The following is a 24,349-nucleotide window of genomic DNA, read 5'->3' as shown; positions in this document are numbered from 1 at the left end:
CAATCTACAGGTTGGGGTCTTCTGTGTGTATGTATGTGTGTTTGTGCAAGCACACATGTGTGTACATGTGCATATGGAGGTCAGAGGTAGCTTTCTCATTTGAGACAAGGTCTCTCACTGAACATGGCCCTTGGCTATTTGGCCATACTGACTTGCCAGCAAGCCCCAAAAATCCTCCTGTCTCGGCTTTGGATTTCAAGTGTTTAAAAAAGGAAGACAAACAAACAAAGAACTATCACCAATGAGCACAGATGCTAAATAAGACAAAACAGAATGAAGATGTTTAAACATTTCTAGATTTCCTTCATGTAGAGCAATTAACTAAGCCTAAGTTCCTCTGGAAGTCTTCTCAAAGATGTGTCAGCATCTCACAAAACCACAGTTTTCTGTGAGCTTGCTCAGGCATACAACCACATCCATGTTTCCTGAGATCTATATCTATAGGAGTACTCTAAAATACAAAGAACTCCTATCACTGAGCTCAGATTTTACTCTGACCTTTGCAAAACAGCAAATAAGGCAGGACTCAGTAAGAAACTCACTGCAGCCCGTCTCAGGGGAAAAAAAGGAAAGGAAGGAAGGAGGAGAGGAAAAGAAACTAGCTGTGAGGTCTGGAGACAAGGCTCCATGGTTAAGAGCACTTGCAGTTCTTGCAGAGAACCTGTGTTGTTTTCATCACCCACATGATGGCTCACAACCCTCTGCAACTCCAACTCCAGGGGAGTAGACACCTCTCTGGCATCCAAAGGCATCAGGCACACATGTAGTACACATACAAATATATACACACACAGGTAAAATGCTCATACATATAAAAATAGCCAACTGTGGTGGTGCACACCTTTAATCCCAGCAGAGGCAGGAGGATCTCTGTGAGTTCCAAGCCAGCCAGCGCTACAGAGTGAGACCCTCTTCCACATACCCTACACACTTATATTGTTAGATAAGTATATTATGAAATATTTATATTTTATATAAGTAAATCTTAGTCTCTGTTAAGAATCCCAGATGGTTTTGTAAAATTGGATTGGAACTTTTGATAATGTTAAAATCCTCAATCAACAATGATTCCACAGGAAAATGAGACTGAATATTTTTTCTTTGTCTTATGATACTATTTTCAGGAATATAAGCTGCCTGTGAGGGTTGGTTATGACTGTTAATGAATCAATGCAGAGTCACCTGGGAAGGGAGGGGTCTCAATGAGGAATTGTCTAGATTAGGTTGGCCTGTGGACAAACCTGTGAGGGGGTTTATTAATGTTGTTAACTGAGGCAGAGAACCCCACCCTGAATGTGGAAGGCATCACTCCCTAGGAAGGTGATTCTGACCTGTGTAAGGACGGAGACCTGTGCACCAGTACACAGGCATTCGATCACTCTGCACTACCTCTTGACAGATGCGATGGGCTGAGCTGTCCCACGCCCGTGCGGTGCCTTTTGGGCACTGACAGACCGTAACCTGGAACTGTGAGCCAGGCTAACCCTTTTCTTCCAAGCTGATACCGACAGGGTACTTCACCATAGCAACAAAAACAAAACGACGCTGCCTTCGGAGGACAGCTAGCTGGGTAACGTGCAGATGTTAAAGAACTCACACTGCTGCCAAGAGTGATGACGTATGATGTCATCCCAGCATGCGGGACGCCCAACTGATAGGATCTCTTCAGGTCCTAGAACAGCCTGGGCCACAGGGTAAGGCCAAACACAGACACTAACCTTAGCATGTTCAGTGTGATGAAAACACACTGGTCAGAGCTTCTATAAAGGGCAAAGGTCACTTTGTCCTACGTGATGGCGGAACTATGGAGGGGGCAAACCCAAGCACCTGGAAAGTCACATTTCTTCCTAATAGCAAGGCAAACTTACTGCGCACGCCCTTGTGCTTTCTTTCGAGTATTCAAACACTTACTAGATTGGTTCGTTAATTAAATTCAGAATGCAAGACAGTCTGCGGCTTTACCAAATTCAGCAGTTTCAATAGTCAATGAAAAAGAAAATGAACTATAAAGGTCCAAACAGCACTGGTGGCAGGGAGGCGTCACAGACACCAGCCATGGGCCACGTGATTCAGGCGTCTGACGGAAAGGCACAACACTGACACACAAAATCTAGGTTTGAGTCTTAATTTTCAAGTAAATTGCTACTAAAAAGTCTTTGCTAATCCTAGAGAAACAAGCCTAGGGACTTTAATTCATCCTGTAGTTCTACCTAGGATATTGCCTGAAATACAATCCAAATACAATCCTTATTTTTTTTTTAAAAAAAAAAAGGTAGAATAAAATAATTTCACTTCATACAATTTTCTGAAGTCAAAATGAGATGATAATATTGATGTGGACTTTATAAATGTACAACTAGCATATTACATGCAAGTGATGATTATTACTGTTTTTATAAGATGGAGCCTGCCTTTTTTTTTTCCTTTTTTCTTTCTGAAATGGGGTCTTACTATGTAGCCAAAGCTGACCTAAAATTCACAATCCTCCTGTCTCAGCCTTCTGGGAATACAGGCATGCACCCCTGTGCCCACGGGAACGCACCCTTTGACACACAATTCTAAGCTTCCATGTTTACAAATACAAAAGTACAGCACAATTCAGCCCTGCTTGCAATGACAAGAAACACCTCAGACTATCTGAATGCCATCAAAAGACAACTGGCTTAGTCAACCACTACACATGAAGCAGAACATCCTACAGTAACTTAAGGTGTCACAGATACATAAACATGAAAAAATGTTTAAACAACAGGACTTTTCAGCCATAAAGAAAAAGAAAATTCTTACAGGAAAATGGATGCAACTGTAGATACCATAGTAATTGAACTAAGCCAGTTTCAGAAAGACAAGTATATTTTCCTTTGAGTTGTTGCTAGACACTGTACGTATGCACACACACACACACACACACACACACACACACACACACACACACACACACAATCTTTATGCCTGACATGGGCAGAAGCGAAACTTGTAGGAAAACAAAGGTACTAATGGGGGCAAGAGGGAGGCCAAGGTTGGGTGGGCAGGCACAGGAGAGGGAACTCAACACACAACAACACATCCTTGTATGAAACCTTTAAAGAGAGTACGTTTTTTATATGTTCGGGATAAGTAAGAGCAAGGTTATAATAGGTTCAGCGCCATGAAGCTCTCCCTCGGGGATCAGATCCCAGGTCCTTTGTTATAAACCTCACTGGATTCTGTACTTCCTAGACAAACATCGTCATATTTGAAGTAACACATTCATGAGTTTTTCTTTCATTCAATAGTAATTTTCATGAGAATAGAAATACAGTGTGTCTACATAAATACACAAATACACCTACATATGCCAAGTGGGGGATGTGCTTTTTTTTTTTTTGAGACAAGGTTTCTCTGTGTAGCCTTGAAACTTGCGCTGTAGACCAGACTGGCCTCGAACTCAAGAGTCACCTGCCTCTGCCTCCCGAGTACTGGGAGTAAAGGTGTGCGCCACCACTGCCCGACACTGTGCCAACATTTTTAAATGTAGATGTGCTGGTTAGTATTCCTGACCTCCCCCTCGCCCCCAACTTGACACAGACTGGGGTCATCTGGGAAGAGGAAACCTCAATTGAGATAATGTCTCCATCAGACTGGCCGGCAGGCAAGTCATTAAGTAATTTTCTTGATCCATGATTGATTGGAAGGGCCCAGACCACTGTAAGCAGTGCCAACTCTGGGCAGTTCATCCAGAGTTGTATAGAAAAGAGAGCTGAGCAGGCCAGTAAGCAGCACTCCTCTGTGGTCTCTGCGTCAGTTCCTGCCCCGGTGCCTATCTTGACTTCCCCTGATCATGGACTGTAACTTGTAAGTCAAATAAACCCTGTCCTCTCCATGTTGCTTTTGGTCATGGTGTTTCATCACAGCAACAGAAAGTGGGCAAGGGCAGTAGGAAATCAAAATAAAAAGTATATACATAACCAAGAAACGAGAGCCAGAGGAGAGAGATGTTCTATAATGCATCCTTAAATTACATTAGCTCTACAACAAACTAAAAATAGTATCTGGAAATATAGTTTGTCAGTCATACTATCAAACCCCTTTGATTAGATTAATATTTAGAAAATTTACCCTCACCAGAAAAAAAATGACCAAGTGTATCAAAAATGATGGAACAATGCTGCCTCACTTCTAAGAACTCAAGGTGAGAAAGCGTTCTTCAGATCACAGTCCACTCTACCAGGTTACGATGATGGGCATGGCTTGAAACTCAGCTTGCTATTAACACTTTAATATTCACACACGCACTTAGTGTGTTCTGATCAAATCCACCTCCCTACCTTCCTCTCCAATTTCACTGCTGTCCCCTCACTTTTCCCTCACAATTCTCCATGTGCTTTTATTTTTTTAATTTCATGTCCACTGAATCCATTTATTCTTAGGTGTGTGCTCAGGTATGGGTCCATCTACTAGCCTATTGGTGGTCCCTCAGAGTCAGAAACCCTGAAGAAAACTGACTTCCTCCCATAGCAGGAATCAGTTGCCAACACCTCCTCAGAGAGGGGCGGGACTTCCTGATCCCCTCCTCCATCCATGCTGGGATTTTGGCTGGCTTGATCTTGTGGAGGTCTTGTGCATGCAGTCCCAGCCAATGTTAAGTTCACATGTTATTTTGCTACAGATGTCTACTACCTCTGGCTCTTAAAACCTTTATTCCCACCCTTCTGTGACAGTTCCTGAGCCCTGGGAGGAAGAGATGTGAACAGCTGTCCCAGTTACAGCTGAGTACTCCAGGCTCCTTATTCTCTGTATATTAGCCAGTTGTGAGTGTCTGTATTAGTCACCATCTACTGTAAAAAGAAGCATCTTTGAGGAGGGTTGAAAGATGAATTAATCTTAGAGGGCAGTTTAATATGATGTCCATTTAACAGAATAATAGGACTAGGTTCTCTCCTAGGTTTATGAACTACCCAGCCACAGTTAACAGTACCGGGCATGCGCTCAATTTGTAGAATGGGCTTTAATCTCAATGAAAAAGTGGTTGGTCACTTCCATAACATTTGTGCCACTACTATACAGGTGGGCATATCATATTAGGCCAGCCATTATTGTAGCTCACAAGATTCACATCAGGGTAAGACTGCTGGTAACTTTTTTCCTCTGGTAGCATTTGCTGAAACTTGTAGCTTTATGAAAGCTAGCCAGGAGAGAAGAAGCTTTTAGGTCAGTTACCTGCTTGATTTCTCCATGTCCTATGTCTCAAGTTTGTGGTGTCTTCAGCAATAAGGTCTAACCATCAAGTTTTGAAGGGTAACCAAGAGCAATAGTAACAGCTTGTAATGCTGGGAATCTAGGGACCTCACTGACCAACAACTCAAGAAGAAATCACCTGCTGTGGGATGTCTTTCTGTAAGCTGTGAATATGTGTTGCTCTGACTGGTTGATAAATAAAGCTGCACTGGCCTATGGCAGGGCGGATGGAGCCAGGTGGAAGAATCCAAGAGAGATACAGAGAGAAGGGTGGGGTGAAAGAGACTACACACCACCACTCAAGGAACAGCAAGATGCCAGCAGATCGGTAATGCCATGGCCACGTGGCAACTTGCAGGTTAGTAGAAATGGGTTAAGTTATAAGAACTAGCTAGTAAGAAGCTTGAGCCATAGGCCATCCAGTTCGTAATTAATATAAGCCTCTGTGTTTACTTGGGTCTGAGCAGCTGCGAGACCAGGCGGGACACAGGAAAACTTCTGACTACAGCCACCTAAACCCAGTACTGGACTTTTTATTTGACATTGTACAATGTCTAGGGGAGGCACTCTTCCTCCATTATTAACACTAATCACTCCCTGTGCCATAGCTAAGTCTTAAGGAAATCATTTACAGCATCTCTTGGCCACATGTATTTAAAGCAGAGAACTGTATCAGATAAAACCTAGGGTTACCTTTTAAAGATGTGATCTTCCATGTCATATGTTTAAGTTTTGAACAAAAAAAGAAACATCTCTTTAAACAGGGAGAAGCAGTTGTCTACTGACCTGTAAGAAAACTTTCAAGTCTTCGAAACCTAAGAGCAAACTTGGGCTTCAGTGAAGCACTGAATGGGAATCCTGACACATAATTCTTGAGCATTTTTCATTTAACTGTTTTGGTGGAAAACAGTATCACAAAACATATGTCAAAGGACCTGTTTGTCACTCAGCATGCAGAAAGTGCTGAAGAAGACTGTTAACATCACTAAGAATATAACTATTAATAATCTGCATTTTTGTCATAAAACTTTATGAGTTTTCTACAGCACAAAGACCTGGAAGCTATTTTAATATGAAAAATCTAAAAACTAGAAAAGAAATTTCATAAAAATAAGCCTCCATGCAATTCTCCAAACATCAGGAACATTCTTAAAGATAAAATACTCAAGTTACTACACTGAGAAAAATCCTCTATAACTACTCTATAAAAGTCAGTGCTGCCCCACATGGTGGCTCGTAACTGTTTTTAACATCCTCATCTGGCCTCCATAGATACTGCACACATGTATATACACACAGATATACATGTAGGCAAAACACCTGCATTTAAAAAAAATACACATTAAAAAAAATCTCTTTTTAAAAATGATCTGGGCATAATGCCATACACCGTTAGACCCAACACTCAGGAGGCAGAGGCAGGTGGATCTCTGTGATTTGGAGGCCATTGTGGTCTACAGAGTTTCAGGTTAGCTAGGGCTACTTAATGAGACCCTATCTCCAAAAAAACAAACAAACAAAAAATCATCCTACTCTCCTCAAAAACTACAAACTCCTGAAGACAATCAGAAGGGAGATAAAGCTGAAAAATACAATCATTCCTTCTAAATTAAGATGAACAAAAAAATGTCTTTGTGTTTAAAGAACGTTAAACCAAACCCTGTAAGTACAGGAAAATCTAACGGGTCTTTTAAAAATGTCCTTTATTTTAGCAGTTGCAGCTGGAATACTACTGGTGTTTTGGCATTCTTGAATATCCACATGATAATAAAGAGATCATGCATCAACTCCAAGTTCAAGCAGGAACTGGCTAGTGACTTCTTTCCAGCTCACTCTAAAACAGTGACAATGTAAGCACCACGCGTGTGTCACAGGTTCACACCAACGTTTCTGCCAATACTGACAGTTCTTCTCACAGCATTTTTCATGACGATGACAATGAGTGCTCTTTAAAATCCAACGTGACACTCTGTAGTCTACAATAACACTTGTTCGGAAGAACAATACACTTGTTTCAAATGTGAAGACTTTTAATCCTCACATACTACATACTGTTTACCTTTCTATTTATTTATTTAACCTGGCGTGATCAGACTCCGGGCGACCTGGGAATTGAACCCGGTTCCTCTGGAACATCAGTCAGTGCTCTTAACTGCTGAGCCATCTCTCTTCACTATTTACCTTTCTAAACATATTATCCTTCACATTTCTGACAACACAATCATAAAAGAATTTGCCAAAGTAGGAGTTGCATTTTCTTACATTGTTTTTTCTTCCAGTCTAATATGGCATAAAAAATACTCAGTTTCCTTACAAGCTGTCTACCTGGAGTTTGACTGTCTTCCATACTTTGAGTAATACCTACTATGTGTTGACAGACAGTAGAGATAAATACTACAGCAAGTCAGGCAAACAGTGCATACCTATAATCTCAGCAGTATGTGGGGGGTGCAGGCAGGAATATCAGAAATCTGAGGCCATCTTGGGTTACATGACATCCTATTTCACTTGTCCTTATGGAATGTTTTAGCCCAACAAATGGGCCACAAATATTAGAAACAATTAGATGATAGTATTTCTACAAGTATAATGGGTATTATAAAAGAAAAGCAGGGGTGTCATGGGATATATAAAGATCTGATCTACTGCTGAGCATGCTGGCCCATGCCTGTAATCTCAGCCCTTGAAAGACAGAGGCAGGAGAATCAGGAGTTCAAGGACAGCCTTGGCCTCAAAGCAAGTTTGATGCCCACTCACACAACATGAAACCCTGTCTCAAAGAGACCTGATCTGCTACTACAGCAGATGAAGAATGGCTTCCTGGAGGAAGTCATGAGTACACTGAAGGAAGACTGATAATAGAGAGAGATAATCTGGCAAGGAGGGAAGAAAAATGACTGCCAACAGGGAAGAGAGCTTATACAAAGGCAAGGAGTAGAAGGAAACACAGTATGTTAAGGACTGAAAAACAGCCAGCCAACGTAACTCATGAGGATCGTAGCTGCAAGTACACCAGGGAGGCAGTTACCACACTTCTTCGGTTGAGATGATGGTCGAGACTAGGAGGGTTCTAGTAAAATCCAGAGAAAAGAAGATGTATTTGAGAAATACTTAAAAATAAACCAGTGCTCACTTAGTAGAGTTTTAAAGATGACAAATGTGAGATTTTTCTCAGCTGTGAGACAAAACAGTAATGCCGAGATTCTGAGCTTTGTTGCTCCCAAGGAGACAGACTTCTACTGTAACAAGTTTCACTAATGGCAGTAAGTAACATCTTAGCAAGTTCAATTTTAGAACATGTGCCAAAAAGGTATGACCAAGATTACAGTAAAATCAAGCATGTATTTAAAAAATAATTATATATTATAGGTACTCCCTCCCAACTGCCAGATAAAATTACTAGCATTTGCAAGGTACAGATTTATAATACCACCTTATATCATTCATTTTCTTCCCTTTGTACTTCTGTAAAAGTATGGTTTCAAGACTTAGGGGGAAGAGGAATTTATGCTGTGAGTCAAATAACTCCAAACATAAATTCATAGGACAACATTTTGTATCAGGAATATCACAGTATACCTGAGAACATTAGGGGGAAAGGCAGCCACTGTATCTCTAAGATGCTACAATATCAAAGCAATACTGCCTCATGACACATGGTAACACTGGTAACCCAGGACATCAGTGCTGGGCTGGGGGTGCAGCTCAGTGGCGGGGCCCTCAGCTAGCTTTGCAAAGTGAGGGTCAATACCCAGCACCAAACACAGAGGAAAAAGAAGAGGTAAACAACCTTTTGTATAAAAGTTGTATAAAAAGGAACGACTTCTACACAGATAACTGAGCAGGAAATAGTATCATACGTGCTCTGTTCTCTCATTTGAGGTGATAAACTGAAATTTCTACACATCATCTTTCTGTTTCATATCACCAGTATAAAAAAAAATCTGATTTAATGGTAGGCTTGAAGATTACAGGAAGCTTATAGTACCCCTGACAAACAGACCATGTCAAAAATACCTGGTATTAGAAATTTATATTTAGCTCCCCTACCTCCATGGAGCAGAAACTTTATATAAATGGCTACGAAGAAATAATTTCTAGTGTTTTGCTTTAATAAACTAGTTCTCATAGGTCACCTAACATACATAGGCCTAGGCCTACCTTAAGATTATATATTATAAAATCAATTTCTTTTTCTTGTTTGCTTGTTATTTAAGTTCCCACGAAAAAACCTTTCTTGCAGGGCAGTGGTGGTGCACATCTTTAATCCCAGCACTCAGGAGGCAGATCTCTGTGAGTTTGAGGACAGCCTGGTCTACAGAGCTACTTCCAGGACAGCCAGGGCTACACAGAGAAATCCTATCTTGAAAAACAAAAACAGAAACAAAAAACCTTCTCAGTCTTCAATGGTCCAGGGTACATATATTTTTCTTGGATATTATCAGAAACCTAAAATGCTTACAGTTTTACAATGTATCTGACATGTTATGCTAAGACACAACAATTAACACTGTAGCTTCATATAATATACAAGAATCCTAATTAACAGCAGCATGAATGAAAAATCTCAGTCAAAACCCCAAGTTAGCCAGTGTTAAGTGTGAAAAAAAAATAAGGGGCTGGGCGGTGGTGGCACATGCCTTTAGTCCCAGCACTCGAGAGGCACAGGCAGATGGATCTCTGTGAGTTCGAGGCCAGCCTGGGCTACAAAGTTCCAGGAAAGGCACCAAAACACAGAGGAACCCTGTCTCAAAAAACCATAATAAATAAATAAATAAATAAATAAATAAGTAAGTAAGTAAATAAGTAAATAAATAAATTGAACAAACACTTTTAAAATGATTATCAGTAAAATTTAGAAATGCGTGTCTTATGAATGTCTCTACTGTCTATGAGTGGTTTTAGTAAAAATGCCATATGTGCAATGATGAGGTGATACACATAATTACCTACAGTAACCAGGTCCTGGAACTGTCAATCAGCACTCAGGGGGAGAAACCTGGTGAGTATCTAATACAGCTTATTTTACACATGAAAACAGTAAGGGATGGAAGAAAAGTGCAATGATGTCATAGATCTCATTTCTAGAAGACAGGGATCCAAACACATAATATGACAGAACCGAGGCCCAGTTTCCTATATGGCACTCTTTCCATATATTTAAAAAAAAATAAAATAAAATCTTACATTTTGTTTAAATCTTGTGGTGATCTGAATGCTTGGCCCCAGTTGGTGGAACTGTTTGGGAAGGATTAAGAGGTGTGGCTTTATTGGAGGAGTGTGTCACTGGGGGGGGGGGCGGGGAGAGGAGCAGGCTTGAAGGTTTCAAAAGCCCATACCATCCCAGTTAGGCACTCTGTCTGTCTGTATGTCTGTCCCTCTGTCTATGTCTCTCTCTCTCTGCCTTGTGCTTATGGATTAGATGTAAGTTCTCAGCTAGGCTCCAGCACCAGGCCTGCCTGCTTGCTGCCATGCTCCCCACCGTGATGGTCATAGACTCATCTGAAACAGTAAAGAAACCCCAAATAAATTCTTCTGTAAGTTGCCTTGGCTGTGGCTCTTATCACAGGAATAGAAAAGTAACTATGATAAATCTACATATGGATTGAAAGATAAATTCCTGAATACATCTTAATTTTTAACAGTATAACCAGAAAAATTACAAAGACAAGCAAGTATGTGTTCTAAATGTATACCATTATATATTTAAATGTACACACACACACACACACACACACACACACACATCATACCACAAGAGAACATCTAGACTCACAAATACAGCATCTTAAACATAAGGCTAATTTTATCATTTAAAAATTAATTTTAAAAAGTATCAGTCTTGAGAAAACACGTAGCTCTACAGGTGTGACTAAAGAGGGGAAATAAATCCAGTTTTGTCTCAAGGATGTCAAAATGCAGAATAGAAAGATTCAACCTCATGGCTTGCAACTGTTATCTACAGAAACCCAGAAACCTAGGGTTTGCTGCATTTAGAGCTTGGATGCTACTCTGTCAACCTCCTCAACCTAAGCTACCTTGCTGGAGCTCCCCACAGCCTGCAGGGATCTGTAGTTACTCAACCCTGGCCAAACGAATTAATCTTTTTATTCTCTAGACAATGTTTACAGGATGAGAAATAAAGGTTTCATTTAACTTCCTCTTATCAATGGAAAAACACCCTTCTCTTAAGAAAGGTTTCTTGAAAACTGCCTATCGACATAAATCCTTGGGATATGCTGGCTTTCTGGAACCAAAATACTGAAGTGTCAGCCAGACACTAACCAAAAGGGGAAGTCAATTATGCCTCGGCACCTCTAGACAAACATGTTTTGGGGAAAAAAAATCCGTCCTAGAGGGCAGGAATCTTCCTTATGTTTGCTTTAAAACCTTCTTACCAACCAGTTTCCATTAAATAAGATGCAAATGTTACACCGAATGGTCCTTCCCCTCCTCCTCCTTAACAAATGGACTAGGTCCATTAACATATCTAAATATTTTCATTTCTTTAACAAAGCCTTGATTCTCTTTTATATCTCACCAGGGCTATTTCTGGTTTTTAAAAATTCTTCTTGGACTATCATAAACTTGGAAAGAAAAATAAAATATGGTCCAAGACTACTCTTAGCATGTGGCTACAAGCATGGGCACAGCCTACCAAGTCTCAATTTCCTGTCCTCTAGGTTGAAGATGATTTTTTAAGATTCTACTCCTTCTTTTCCCCACACAAAGCCAGGGTATGGTTTCTGCATTTCATTTTTAAAAAGGAAATGCCAGGGTGGCAGTGCTCTGGGGTTGGTACCGGCCCTGCGGTCTGTGCTCCTTCCCTCCCCTTCCCTCAGCTCCCCAAACTCACCTGTTGGCAGTGCTGGTGGTGCTGCTCCCACTGCTGTGTTTCTGTGCCCGGCTCAACCTCCGTGGGGGCTTCGAGTGCTGCAGCCGGGGGCTCGGCATGGAGGGGAACGATGAGGCGTAGCCATGTTCACACTCTAAAAACAGCAAGAAGGGGGGAAAGGTATAAGAGGAATACAGACAGCCAAATCCATGGATCTACAAATCCAAGGTCCTGCAATAACACATTTTTTGAAAGTAGAAAATGTAACATTTTTCTACTCTTTCTGAATCGGAGATAAAATCCCAGTGTTCAGCCAATGTTGGTACATCCCTTTAATCCCAGGAGGCTGAGACAAGAAGATCCTGAGTCCAAGGCCAGCCTGGGTTATACGACAAGACCCTACCCTAAGGAACAAATTCCATTCGTTGCCTGAACATCAATCTGGTGGTTTGCACAGACCCAACCCGCTGCCAAGAGAGTATATCGAAACCTCGTCTAAACCAAATTCCGCCCTTCTCTCCAAAACATTTTATTCCAAGAATTCCTTTAAAAAGAAAATATTTTGACGTGTATTTAAGTGTGCAGGAGTCTATGTACCTGCACCATATGCATGCATGTTTTCTGGGAAGCCCGAAGAAACGATAGCTCTCCTGGAACTGAACCGAATGTGGGTCCCCATTATAGCAGCAAGGACTCTAAGCGGCTGGGCCATCTCTCCAGCACCAAGGATTCTTTTTAAAAATCCTAATTTCTAACACCGGTTACCATGCACCCCAAAAGATTTCACTTGCCTTATAAAAAACAAAAACAAAAAACAAACAAACAAAAAACCCTTCGTTTGATGAGGCTCCGCATTTTTGAGTGCCTCAACTCTTTCGATCACAAAGTCTTAGGAAGGACCTCTCTCTCCTGACAACAGCATTCCTGCTCTTCACACCCCAATACCCCAGTCTCTCCATTTCTCCTTCGGTCTCCGCCTCTAATGCAATCCCATCTCACAGCACGTCGAACGCTGCGTCCCTCCCGCAGCTCTCCAGGGGGACATTTTTTGCCCAGGGCTCTCGCAGGCCCCGCCTCCAGCACCCACACCTCCCCAGCTCCCTACCCACTCATCTCAAGTTGCCAGAGCTCTCGTCCAGCGCCCTCCGACCTCTCCTCGGGTCCGCCCCTCGCAGTCCAGAGTCGCAGGTCCTCCCCTCGAGCCCCCTCTCCTCTGCCCAAGCTCCCGCTCACACCGCATGCACGCTTGCATGCACGCAAGCACACCTGCCGGCCCTCGCTCGCGGGCTTCTTACACGCCTCCACTTGGGAACTCACCTGCACTCCTGAGCAGAGCTCCTTCCCGGCGCGCCCACCTCGCCACCGGCGCGCCCACCTCGCCACCCGCGCGCGCACCTCTTCTCTCTCTCCATCGCGCGCGCGCGCACCACACAGACACGCACACTTCTTCCCACACGCGCGTGCCCCTCTTGCCGCGCGCGGGCGCGTACCTCCCCTCACCGGTGCACGCACTTCCACACACGCGCGCACCTCCCCTCACTAGCCGCGCAGCACTCCCGCGCGGGGCCCGAGGCGGCTGTCGCCCAGCCGTTACCTCGCTCCCTGCGCTCCAAAAACTCGGCGGCCTCCAGCAGGCGCTGCACGTTGATCATCCGCACCCGCTCCATGGGCTCCGCGCTCCCGCCCCCGGCCGATAGGAGGCGCCACAAACGGCTACAGTCCCACGACGCCCCGGGACATGTGCGGCGGGCGGGCGGGCCAGCTCGGCCCCGGCTCGGCGCGCTCTCCGCCGCCCTAGCCGTGCCCGCCGCGCCCGCCGCGCAGCCTGCAGCCCGCGCGCGGTTTGTTTACTTCTCCGCGCGAGCACGGGGGAGGGACCCGAGCAGCGGCGAGGACCGCCCCTTCCAATGCCTCCTGGGAAATGTAGTCCAGTTCCCCCCCCTCGCCGCCACTGCACTTCGGGAGTCAAGGGACGGGGCCGCCTCAGTGCGCTTGCGCATGGGGAAACTCCGCGATGGCCTCTGGGAGTTGTAGTCTCTCTTTGGCTTTCGTTTTCTCGTTCAAGGATGGAAAGACTAAGAACTTACATGACTTTGCTTCTGAGGAAAAAGAGTTGGTTGAGCTTTGGGTCCGCTCCTAAGGAGACTCATTTCTTAGCTGATGCTCAGGGCCTAGAGCATTCATTCTTGAACTGAATCTGTCCTCTATCTACTGCTTTCTTGTGGAACTCTAATGCCTCGGTTTCCTCACCCACTAACAGGAAAGTAGCGTATCTGCAAAGGCTGCGTCACAGATACACTTGAGAACCAAAAATCGCTGTTCAGAAACTTGAGATCATTTAATGAGAGCCAGAGAGGACGTCCATGCGGCCCTCCCCCTCAGCGGCGATGCTGACAAAAGGCTTTCTAACCTCTTCTTTTTGGACTGTATTCTTCCTCGGTATCTCAGTGTTTTTAGACAGAAAACCTGTTCTGATGCTACAAGGAAAGGACATAAAGATATGATATTGGAATCATACTAATCTCAGTTCGAACTGGAGCTCTGGCTGTGTGGACTCTGAAGCTCCTTTTCCTCTTATATAAAACGGGTTTAATTCTTCCATTTATGCATGGTGTTGAGGTCAAAAGCGTGCCAGGCACTGAACCAGACTTTGTGTTTATGGTACTGAAAGAAACAGACATGGAGTTTGTTCCCAGGAAACATATATATTTAGTAAGCTTCGTTGTGAAGTCTAAATGAAATAATTCTATCAGTAGGTACATTCTAAGCACTCAGTAAACAGAAACTATGATGATTGCTCCTCCCCTGCTCTTCTCCTGAAAGGTAACTGACAATAGGGACTTCAAAAAACAGGGAGAGCCAGGAGGTAGTGGTGCACGACTTAAACTCAGCACTCAGGAGGCCATCCTGGTCTACAGAGCTAGCTCCAGGACAGCCAGGGCTACACAGAGAAACCCTGTCTCAAAAAACCAAAAGGAAAGAACAAAAAGCAGGGAGCACACTGAAAACCAGCCACTCTGTTCTCAACCACCACCCTCTTTTCCAAGGCCCCCGTCTAAGGGATGTCTTGACCTTGGCACTATTGACACTTGGATGGTTCCTCCTGGGAGCTGGGGTCTGGTCTGTGCATCGTTGGATGCTCAGCAGCATCCCTGGCCTCTACCCACTAGATGCCAGTAGCACACCACCACCCCTTGGGCATGACAACCCAAAATGCCTCCAGATATTGCCACATGTCCCATGAGACACAAAACCACACCAGCTGAGAACTCTGGGGAAAGCAAGCAAGATGATTGGAGTGCTGCATGCTCCAGGAGCAAGTGGGAGCTGTGGAAACCAGCCATGACCTGTCTCTGGTCATGTTCACCTGCTCCTCCAGGTGATGAGACGACGTCCCCTTCCTTGTGGTCATGTTATGGCTACTGCAAAAAAATACATCTTGGGATGGATCACTTACCCTCTCAAAAATGTTATGGGTTTGTGCTGTATGTTTAATGCTCTCTCTCTCTCTCTCTCTCTCTCTCTCTCTCTCTCTCTCTCTCTCTCTCTCTCTCTCTCTCCTCCTTCATGAGCAGTGTCTCCAGTGAGGTCACAGGCCCTTTTAAATATTACACTTGGCACAACATTTAAGAAATAGATGATCATCAAATTCAGGGAGACCCAAAAGGAGAGGCGTTCACAAGCCACAGTGGGGCAGGGGGACTTTTCTAGACTTTAAAGAAGGGACTGTGCTTTTTCAGCTGTTGGATAGGTGTAGGGTTTTCCCATTGCGTACTGATAACAATAGCCCTTCCTTCCCAGCCAAGGACATTACTGGATAGAGGTAAGAAGAAAGTGTGTGTGTGTGTGTGTGTGTGTGTGTGTCTCACTCTGCCAGGTGAGTGGGCTCACACTTTTAAGCCCGGCACTCAGGAGATAGAGGCAGGCCTGGTCTCCAGAGTGAGTTCCAGGACAGCTGGAAATACATAGAGAGAACCTGTCTCAAAACAAAACAAAACAAACAAACAAACATTCACTCAGAACACCTGAGTTGGAAATAAAAAAACATGTAAGGTTAAAGGCCAGCTGTGGTGGTACAATCCTTTAACTCCAGCCTCTTGGGAGGCAGAGGCAGATGGATTTCTGTGAGTTCAAGACTAGCCTGGCCTACACAGTAAGTTAGTGTGTTCCAGGTCAACCAGGGTTATACTGTGAGACCCTGTCTGGTCGAGGGGGCAGAGAAAAGAAAGATGAGTTTAAAAGTTCACTTTTACCACTTGCAGAAACCCTTAAAATTTTCAACTCCAGCGGTGGTGGTGGCACTTGCCTTTAATCCCAGCACTCGGGAGGCAGAGCCAAGCAGATCTCTGTGAATTCGAGGCCAGCCTGGGCTACAGAGTGAGTTCCAGGAAAACCCCCAAAGCTACACAGAGAAACTCTGTCTCAAAAAACGAAAACAAAACCAAAAAATTCAACTCCAAATTCCAAGGACTCTGTGTGGGGCGTTTACCCACCACCCCCACAGCTTCCCAGAGTTTTCTTGAGTGCGAGCAGCAGGAAATATTAGATAGAAGGATTTATAGCGGAGAATCTTGCGGAGATAAACAGATAGAAAATAAAGGATAGCCTCGAGAGGGCCTGGAACCTATTCCAACGGGGCCGGACTGTCTCTGGTCCAGGGTTTTTATAGAGACGCCAAGGGGTGGAGCAAAAGACCTCCTCCCCCAGCACAGCCAAGTGCAGACCATCTCAGACACCTGCACTCAGGCCCGTGGTCCTGATCATCCTCTATTTGGACCTGCTGGGTAAAGCCACGAGGAACCCCAGAACGGGCTCCCACAGGTCCCCCCTTCTTAATATATAAAAAAATAACTATTAATGGCTTACAGCAATCTCCATAGCTGTTACACCTCCCAGTATGGGAGTAGAGGATGATATAGATGGCATTTCTCTTTTGAATTAGGTCCAAGGTGACCACAGCAGTCTTAGCTGCCTCAAGCCCTTTCTAAACCAAAACTCTTAAGGGGACTACAAACTTAAAGAATCCCTTAGCTTCATCATTACCATTAACAGGTTAACATAAATATTGCTATACATAGTCACAATTCTCTCAATCTTACAACTCAAAGCAAACTCTTAACAGAACCATTAGAATTAGCATATATGGTGCTAAATATAGTTAACAATTTTCTCCGTCTTACAACTTTAACTCAGTCATTTGAATTTTCTTGTTAACAGAACATAGGAAAAACTTCGATGTATTCTCAAACTTAAACATTTCCTCAATTCCACAAAGCCAGGGTGCATTAATATCAGTAGGTTTCTGAGAACATAATTCAATCTCATAGCTCCTCCTTTTCTTTATAATTTTTAAGCAAAATCTCAAGCCTAGTTAGAAAACCCAAACTTTTCTGTTTAAACAGTTCCATTTGTAACACAAAACCAGTTCCATAAGTAATCCCATTTTTAAATAAACAGTCCCACAAAACAATTCATAAATCTCCAATTAATAAAGCATATATGCATACACAAAATTGCATCTTGATTCTAAGTAGAAATACATTTCTTCATTTAAACAGTTCCATTTTTAACCCAATTCCAGAAAACCGTTCCTAGGTCATTACTATAAGTAAGCTCAAAATTGTCCCATTGCAATGAAATCTCTATTGTTGATTTCATTTAAGTACCAAAATTCAAATGATAAATATTGGTACTAGCCTTCCAAATTTGAAGAAATCCATAACCAAAATGTTTTTGTAATTTTATCTCATTTTAAGTTCAAAAAGTTCAAACAAATAAATTCTGGTATCAGGCTTTTACTTCCAAATATGAAGAGACGTTTTTCAACCAAAACTTTTTGCAGTTAATAATTTTTGTTCAAACAAGCGTCTCTGCAACTTTTGTTCTCACAGACAGACCTTTTTAGTTCTAGTAAGATTTTTAAACCGCACCGTTTTTGCTGTTAGCTCAGGTTTTTCTGTGTTGCGTTGATATTCCACGGATCTCAGCTGCGGATGCCTTGTGCTGGTTCTGGCGTCCGCCATTCTTAGCTTCTTAGCGGCTTCTGGAGCTTTTGAAATCATTTAGACTGCCTACTTTGCAGTCTACTAGGACACTATCTCCTGTGTCTCAGGTGTTTTCACCATATACATTAATAGACTCACACTTAACATTTACGCTTTTTAGACTCATTCAACATTTACACGTTTTTACAAACTCACATACAACATATTAACATCTACTTATTTATACTTTAAGGAAACTATAGAACTACTTTAGCAAATATATTTCTTATTAATTCTTATATACTTATATTCATTCCATCTTATTTCTTATTTAAACTTACAACTAGCATCTTACAAGCTTATTACTACATGTCTTAAGACTACCTTAGATACTTCTTACAAGCTTATATTCTTAAGGAAACTATAGAACTACTTTAGCAAATATATTTCTTATTTATTCTTATATACTTATATTCATTCCATTTTATTTCTTATTTAAACTTACATTTACAACTAGCATCTTACAAGTTTATTACTACATGTCTTAAGACTACCTTAGATACTTCTTACAAGCTTATATTCTTAAAGGAACTCTATAGATCTAGTTTACAAACTTATATAGGCTACCATTAGCATATATCTAACTTAGCAAATACCTAAAGATTTCTTAACAGATCTAACAAGACAGAATTTTTACAAACTCACATATCTTATATTCGTCTTTCTACTTCTTACTCTTAATTATTATCACCATCTATCAGAAAGATTCTCTTAACTAGACAGGAAGTACGTACATCATTTCTAAAGTTTACAGTTCATAGTTAGCTTTGTTATAAAGCACTGGGATTTAGTGAGTGTTGTCATTATAGAGTTGTGATACTTGTTGCTAGGGGATTGTAACATTCTCAGGACAAAGCCACACCCCAAAGTTGCCAGTTCTCTCAGCCGTTCCGGACCGGCAGAGATGCACTGTCAGCGGTAGACAGTTTTTAACTAGAGGCTGTCCCTTCACCCAAATTCATAATGGCTCCCCTAAGAACTTCAATTCAAACAAACGTTTCTATCAACAGCAGTACTTTTGGTTTGTTCTACTGAAAAACTTTACGCTGAGGGTGAAATTATCATATTTAGATGCTGTAAAGCTCTTCGCCATATACTGCACAGCTATTAGGCGATATAAAGTATTTTTCTAAAGCAGCTAGTAAAGCCAAAAGCGGCAAAGCTCCGAATTCTTATTTCCTCACTGTTTGCATTAACCAGTGACAAAACCTCAGAAATACTAATCGAGCCACTTTCATTTCGCTTCCTTTATAGGAACATCATGGGAGCTGACTTTTCTTAGTTCCACGCTCCTTACCAGACGCTCCGGTAACCACCGAGCTTCATTCTCCTCTTGTGAAAAAACACAAACATGTCCTCGACCCCATATTAAAACAGGATCGGGACCCTTCCATAATCCCGGGCAGGGATCTTTCCATTTCACTTGAGTTTCAGGATTTAGTATTTTCACTTCATTAGCTTGAACTCCTGATGTTATTAGCAGCAGTGATATTTAGCATTAATTTCTTATAAGGAACTTTCAGGTGAAGCAACTCTTTTGTAAGACAGCTAGATTTTCTGAAGTTTGTTTCCCATCTAGAAAGCAGTCATTTCTTTTTGAATGCCTGTTTCCTTGTCTCCTTATTAGATTTGCAAAGGAATTACTCATGGCAGGCAGTTTGTCCAAAAGACAAAGAACTTTTTTAATTTCAACGTAAGTTTCTTCATATCTAAGACAACGTTCAGTGTATAAACTGCTTTCCCTTGCTTTAAGGATTTTAAGGTGACTTGTTTGCTCTTAAAGGTAGCTTTTTGTCATCCAACTACCGTAAAAACTTTGCACAACTATTAGGGTAAATAAGGCATTTTACCAACGGAGCCCCAAACCGCGAAGCACCTAGTTGCGTATCCTTTCAATTTTTCATTGGAACTGACACAAACTCTTAGATGATTTTCCTCCTTATTCTTTTTAAAGGCTGTATTTTAAGTTTACCATGAACGTATTTTTGAGCTGACAAAACTGTTTCAGGGCAATGTCGCCATCTTTAGTGGAAAAACTACCTTTCCCAGAATGCATTTCCCTTATATCAGTCCATAATAATATCAGTCCCTTATATCAGTCCTTTATATCATTTCCCTTATATCATTCATTTCCCATAGTTCTTTTTGGGTCTGAGAGTCCACTGGTTCTCTTTTACTAGACTTGTTTACAAATTCTTGCCCGGGAGGTTTGAACAAAGTCTCTTGCTTTTGCAACGGGAGATTTGAACAAGCATTTTACATTTTCAGCTATGGCACATTGGGAGGTTTCTATTCTCTCAGCTGGCTTCAACAGGTGTCTCTCCTTTATCAGACACTGGCCCCCGGATCAGAACCACACCTGCCTCCTTAGCGCGCATTGAGGCTGGCATTTCTGATAGCAACTTTCCTCGGGGCTTGTGCTTGCCTTAGCCAGACAGTGAAAAACAAAAACATTTGCAACAGCTTTTCCATAGCTCCTTCAGAGAGATTTTCTCCCACTGATCTTATTCTCATTTTGCTTGTTCCTTCCCCCCCCCAGGTGCAGAGCTTCAGCTATCTGTCTGCAGCTCTGTACCTCTGCTAGCTGCCTTTGGAGGTAGGGGCTTTTCTCCCCCCGAATCTGCCTCAAACTCTAGCAGCTTTGTCAGGTCATGCATTTTCTGGGGAGGATTATGTCCCTTCTCTGTTTCTTCAGAGTCTTTCTCCCAGACAGTTCCCAGTTTGGTCTCAATTTATCCCTCTACCCCAGAAACAGTTTCCAACACTACAGTGGCGGCTTTCCCTGCTACTGAAGGTAGGGGTTTTTTGTCCGTTTGTTTTCGGGGTCTGTGTTGTTTGCGTACAGACTGAAAATCTAATAAGGGAGGTTTTCGCCATTTCTAAACTCCCATTAGGACAGGTGTTTTGCCTATCAGGCCTTCACCTGGCCCAGTCCCCCAGTGGGTTGTGTTTGTCTGGGTGCTCAGGACAGAGCTTATGCCAAAGGCAATCACCCCTTAGGGCTACACTCCCCCTCATCTCATGGGAGTCAGTTGAAACAAAGCTTTTCTCAAAGAGGTGCTTTCTCTGACAGAAAAGAAAGCTTTACCCCTGGATAGTTCTGTTCTGCCTTGGCTCGGCTCTTTCCCCAGACAGCGTTCTGACTCGGCAGCACGACTGCTTCAGACACAGTTCAGCTTTACTGTTTTCCCAGAAAGGTCCTTACTCTGATAGGAAAGCTTTTTCTCAGATTTCTTTTTGCAGCTGTGGACCTATCAACCTGGGACTTGTAGGAAAGTGGACAACTGTGCCGTTCCCACCGGCTTTAGCTTTGTTTGTTCATTAGCAATCTTCCCCTGGGTGCTGCACCTTCCTGCCTCAGCTCTGTGCTCCAGGAAGTTTACAACGCAGGAACCCTAGTATCCCCGAAATGCACTCCAACTCAGAGACGCTGGCCAGTCGCCTCTGGGTTTTTGCTCAGAAGCGAGGATACAATGCTAACAGTTTCAGGGAATCTTTGCATAGGACGATTAGGAGCACCTTTTCATTCTGAAATGCTCACTCAAAACCTTTGCTGCCTCAGCTCAACTGTAACTGTGAAGCTTGACGATTTTGCTTTTCTCAGGTAAAGTTTCCTGCCCTTTTTGGGCTCTCTGTAGCTCTTCACCCACACTCTCCCCAAGCGTTTCCCTCAGGGTACTCTGACCCACTGTCTTTTACTAGCTTGAAGAGACAGAGCTTAGAAGGGGTTTTTAGAAACTTGTCCTTGCCTCCTGCATTGCAGGGATGATTTTTAAAGCTTGAAAGAGAACTTAGAGGTTTTGCTGTCTTAAGTTTGTTGTTTTCCCTTAGAGCTAATCACAGGTGGTCCCCATACTAGTATCTTCAGGTGATTCTACTCTCCTCTTTCTGAGAGAGGTTAGAGGCTTTAGTTTTTAAGTTTCTTAAGAGAGAAAGATTAAGGCTTTTTAGAGAGATTTTTCCCCCCAAATTTTCCAAGAAAAGCTTTAGTTTAAGAGAAAGTTTTTTTTTTTCCCCAGGAGAGAGACCAACTTTTCCCAAAACTTCCCAACTTTAAACTTTGACTTCTTACACCCCCATTTTTGCCTCAGGGAGAAATTACTTTCTCCTGCCGATTGGACTTAGCATTTCAGCTGTCCCCAGGTCAAAAGCTTCCATAGGAATCTTTTTCTTCCCCATAAGCTCAAAGAGCTTTTTTACTACCCGTAAAGCCCAAAGAAAGATTTTTTTCCCCCAGTTTGCTTTCAAAGCCCCCAAAGTTAGAAAATTGAAGAGTTTTTCTGTCTAGTTGCCTTACTTATTTTTTCCTACACAATCTTACACTTCTAAGTTTTCCCTAAACTATATTACTACCCTATATCTTATACTTATCACAGATAGAAACTGAGAAAGGGATAGAAGATAGAAAATTTTGACAGAAGAGAATTTCGCTGCAGCATCGGACATCCTTCCAGTCCGCTTTCCTTTTCTCTCGAGGATAAAACCCCTGCCTCACCAAAAAATATATATATATAAAATATATATATTCTATAACACCGGCATGCCTTTCCACTGGCAGGGCTGACTCAGCACTTTCACCAAAAACTCTGTAATAAAACTATTATTTTCCTTTATCTTTAGTCCCTATTACTTTGTCTTTAGTCCCTGTTCATTTGTCTTTAGTCCCCCCTTTTTTTGTCCCTTTTTTCTTTAGTCCCTTTTTTTCCCCTTTCTTTAGTCCCTTTTTTTCCCCTTTCTTTAGTCCCTTTTTTTCCCCTTTCTTTAGTCCCTTTTTTTCCCCTTTCTTTAGTCCCTTTTTTTCTTTAGTCCCTGTTCAGGCGCCATTCTGTGGGGCGTTTACCCACCACCCCCACAGCTTCCCAGAGTTTTCTTGAGTGCGAGCAGCAGGAAATATTAGATAGAAGGATTTATAGCGGAGAATCTTGCGGAGATAAACAGATAGAAAATAAAGGATAGCCTCGAGAGGGCCTGGAACCTATTCCAACGGGGCCGGACTGTCTCTGGTCCAGGGTTTTTATAGAGACGCCAAGGGGTGGAGCAAAAGACCTCCTCCCCCAGCACAGCCAAGTGCAGACCATCTCAGACACCTGCACTCAGGCCCGTGGTCCTGATCATCCTCTATTTGGACCTGCTGGGTAAAGCCACGAGGAACCCCAGAACGGGCTCCCACAACTCTGGGAATTTAAGTCACTTTTATAGCAAGTGACAGTTTACTGTACCTAATGGCAGGTACATCTGTGACAAGAGTCACCGAAGGCCACCTGCACATGTGGAGGAGCACTGTCAATGGTGACAGTGGCTGACACATGGACAGAAACCTCCATCCTTTCCATGTGCAATTAAAGAGGCTGCTATCCACACATGCACGCACATGCACACACGCACGCACGCACGCACCCTCCGAGCTCTGTGTTAGCCAGGGGGAGCCCAGAGGCAGCCATGGCTCTGCTTTTGTTCAGATGAAGCCAATTTGCACTACAAACATGGTTGGCAAACAGGAAAGCAAGGGTTCCATGTCCCCAGACATAAGAACTGGGATCTTTCCAGTCTCTGGGTCCACCCTATCACTAAAGAGAATCAGTCTCTCTGTCTCTGTCTCTCTCTGTCTGTCTCTGTCTCTCTGTCTCTCTCTGTCTCTCTCTGTCTCTGTCTCTGTCTCTCTCTCTCTCTCTCTCTCGTGTGTGTGTGTGTGTCTTCCTCTCCCTCTCCATTTGAAAATAGCAAAAATCCCCCAGCTCTACCGCAATCGCAGGTGGATGGGGACAGTCTGCCTCTGAAGAGGCAGTCCAAGCTCTCACTTTTAGGGTCCTTCCTGCCCTTCCACTCCCTGAGTACAGTTTAGTAGATGCCAATTCCCAAGTGATATATTGCAAACTCATACCTGGAGGCTGATTAGCATACAGTCTCCTCAGACAGGTGAGATGGAGAAAGGAGGAAAAGTCTGTGGAGTTCAGTTACAATGCACAGACGTTGTTGTTGAGGACACTGGGGTTGTTCGGGTTCTGAATCTGCAAAGTGCTTACCTTGTAGGCACAGTTTTCAGCAATTATCTGTAATGATTTCAGAGAACCAGGGTTTGGACAGGGGAGCATGAATTCCGAGGTCCTAGAAATCAACTGCACGAACAGTTACCCATTTTTCCACACACAGATACACCCACTCCCATATGAAGGCAGCAGCCTCCTCTTCCTCCAGGGTCCACAAACGTGAAGAGCTACAGAAAGCCTTGGCTGTGCCCAGTGAGTCAGCCTTG

At 43.0% G+C, this 24,349-nt stretch overlaps 1 protein-coding gene across 3 annotated transcripts in view; it reads right to left on the bottom strand.

Moving 5' to 3' along the window:
• Positions 1 to 24,349, bottom strand: part of Mxi1 (MAX interactor 1, dimerization protein) — a 75,426-nt gene that overhangs the window by 35,440 nt on the left and 15,637 nt on the right. The window contains exons 1-2 of one of the 3 annotated variants that reach the window (XM_006992311.4): positions 13,647 to 13,873; positions 12,074 to 12,206 (exon numbers count right to left, since the gene is read on the bottom strand). In XM_006992311.4, the coding sequence (XP_006992373.1) occupies positions 12,074 to 12,206; positions 13,647 to 13,719 (206 nt within the window). In that variant the 5' untranslated portion in view covers positions 13,720 to 13,873. Of the gene's footprint in view, positions 1 to 12,073; positions 12,207 to 13,369; positions 13,390 to 13,646; positions 13,874 to 24,349 lie in introns of those variants that run through there. The other 2 variants (XM_042265187.2, XM_006992310.4) reach the window with 2 other exon arrangements.

This window comes from Peromyscus maniculatus, chromosome 1, assembly GCF_049852395.1.
Source record: "Peromyscus maniculatus bairdii isolate BWxNUB_F1_BW_parent chromosome 1, HU_Pman_BW_mat_3.1, whole genome shotgun sequence".
Classification (NCBI taxonomy): Eukaryota; Metazoa; Chordata; class Mammalia; order Rodentia; family Cricetidae; genus Peromyscus; species Peromyscus maniculatus.
This window is presented reverse-complemented; position numbering and strand designations above follow the sequence as displayed.